General features: G+C 38.8%; 1 protein-coding gene across 1 annotated transcript; it reads right to left on the bottom strand.

Moving 5' to 3' along the window:
- Window positions 1–216: 216 nt before the first annotated feature.
- Window positions 217–1,539, bottom strand: LOC107416743 (stemmadenine O-acetyltransferase). The gene has a single exon (XM_016025271.1). The coding sequence runs from the start codon at window positions 1,537–1,539 to the stop codon at window positions 217–219; it is 1,323 nt and encodes a 440-aa protein (XP_015880757.1).
- Between the last annotated feature and the right edge of the window lie 321 nt (window positions 1,540–1,860).

Genomic DNA, 1,860 nt, shown 5'->3' on the forward strand with positions numbered 1-1,860 from the left:
CTCTAATATATTTCTCTCCTTGATGATTGGTATTAATCTCAATCATTCTTGTGACTTTATTTGTTTCCTTAACATATCCAAAAATGATCAGCACAAAACACTAAAACATATCCAAAAATGATCAGCACAGAACACTAAAATCAGCGTTCAAATTTCAAACCACTTAATTGATAAGAAATTATAGGAGAACTCATTATATAATTTATAATTTAATATTTAGGACTCTAAAGCACTTGGATTGAAAGATGCAAATTTGAGAAGCTCAGGGTCACGTTCTAACAATGCCATTTCATCTTCACTCAGGCTCACCCAAGCCTCAACCCCATCACCATCTTTAGTGTCCATCAACCTGAAAAAGTTTTTTTTGGAACTTCCAGCAGTAAACAAATAGATTGGCTTTCCCCAACCAAAATCAGCATGATCATATAAACGAAGATTGCACCAACTGCTGCAAAGATACAACTTTATATCTAGCAGTTTTGATCCATATTTGTTTCTCATCTCTTTCTTGTACTCATCATCAATCATTTCCAATGGCGTACCCATTCCAAGTGCTTTCGTCAAATTATCACCGGCTTCTACGATTCGTTTCCTAAGTCTAGCCACCACTTCTTTCAACTCCATTTTATCTATACCTTCTATGTCTGTGCCAAAGTAGTGCACAAGATTTCCCATCGTGTTTTCCAAAGAGGGTGATTCAACTCTCTTTCTTATGTTAACAAATTGGACCATTATAGAGTGCTTCGAAAGCGATGATCTGCTTGCACATCTCCAAAGGAGGGCCGAAACGACTTCGACTCGCGAAGGTCGCTGCACCGTTTCACTAACTGCTTCGGCCTTAAGAGCTGCAATGTTTAATCCATCAAACACAAACCTTTTTGTAACACACTTGGCCGGCCAATTCAATGCCATGGGAGGAGGCTCGGGAACTGTGGCATGATCTGTTGGGGGAAAGTGGGACGAAGCTGTTTCGAAATCAACAATTGGAAGTTGTGTATGAGCATGACCAAGAGCCATGGATGTCCAAACCCTAATGAATGTACACAGAGTAACCAAATCTGCTAGCTTATGTGACATGCACAAACCTATTGCCATTCCACCACATGGGAAGAAACCAAGTTGAACAAGCAATAGAGGTGTCGTGGTTGCTTTTGGAGATTCAACCTCAATTGGGAGGAATTGTCTTAGTACTTCTACATCAGGTTGGTGAAGAAAGGTTGAGAGAGGGCTATCGAATCGAGCTTCAATATAATGGGCTCCATAGTCATGCTCCTCATCAAATTTGATGGAGGTATTATCACTTTCGATTCTTCCGGCAAAAGGGTAGAAGACAGTTAAGGCTTCTGACAATGATTTCTTCAGCCGCTGCTTTACCTGATCAGCAGCGATGTCAATTTTGTTGTAAAAAAGAACAACAGGAATATAAACTGGAAGAGCCATTTGATCGAACTGACAGAGCTTGAAGCCTTTTGGGTGATCACCAATTGTTTGAGAGAATGGTTTTATGGTTTCTCTACTAACTATCTCATCTCCTTCCATGTTGCTTCAATTTGATCCAAGGCTAGCTTTAATTTACAGAATGCTCTCAATGAAGAGAGAGGATTGCCAGTTTCGTGCTTTTTATTGGTAGAATGGAGGAAAATCAGGACACGGTAATGGTTGAAACCAAATGGACGGTACAACCGGTGTAGTTGTAGTTAAGAAAGAGATTGGCTTGAAAATATGACTGTTTGTGTTGAATTTAATTTATACAGTTTTCAGTACCATATAGATACAATAGGATAAAACCAAAACTAAAACGATAAACAATAAGATAAGAATTTTATAAACAGTTATTAAGCATGTCAAGGGGCTATATGT

The sequence above is a fragment of the Ziziphus jujuba genome, chromosome 4, assembly GCF_031755915.1.
Source record: "Ziziphus jujuba cultivar Dongzao chromosome 4, ASM3175591v1".
In the NCBI taxonomy this organism is placed as follows: Eukaryota; Viridiplantae; Streptophyta; class Magnoliopsida; order Rosales; family Rhamnaceae; genus Ziziphus; species Ziziphus jujuba.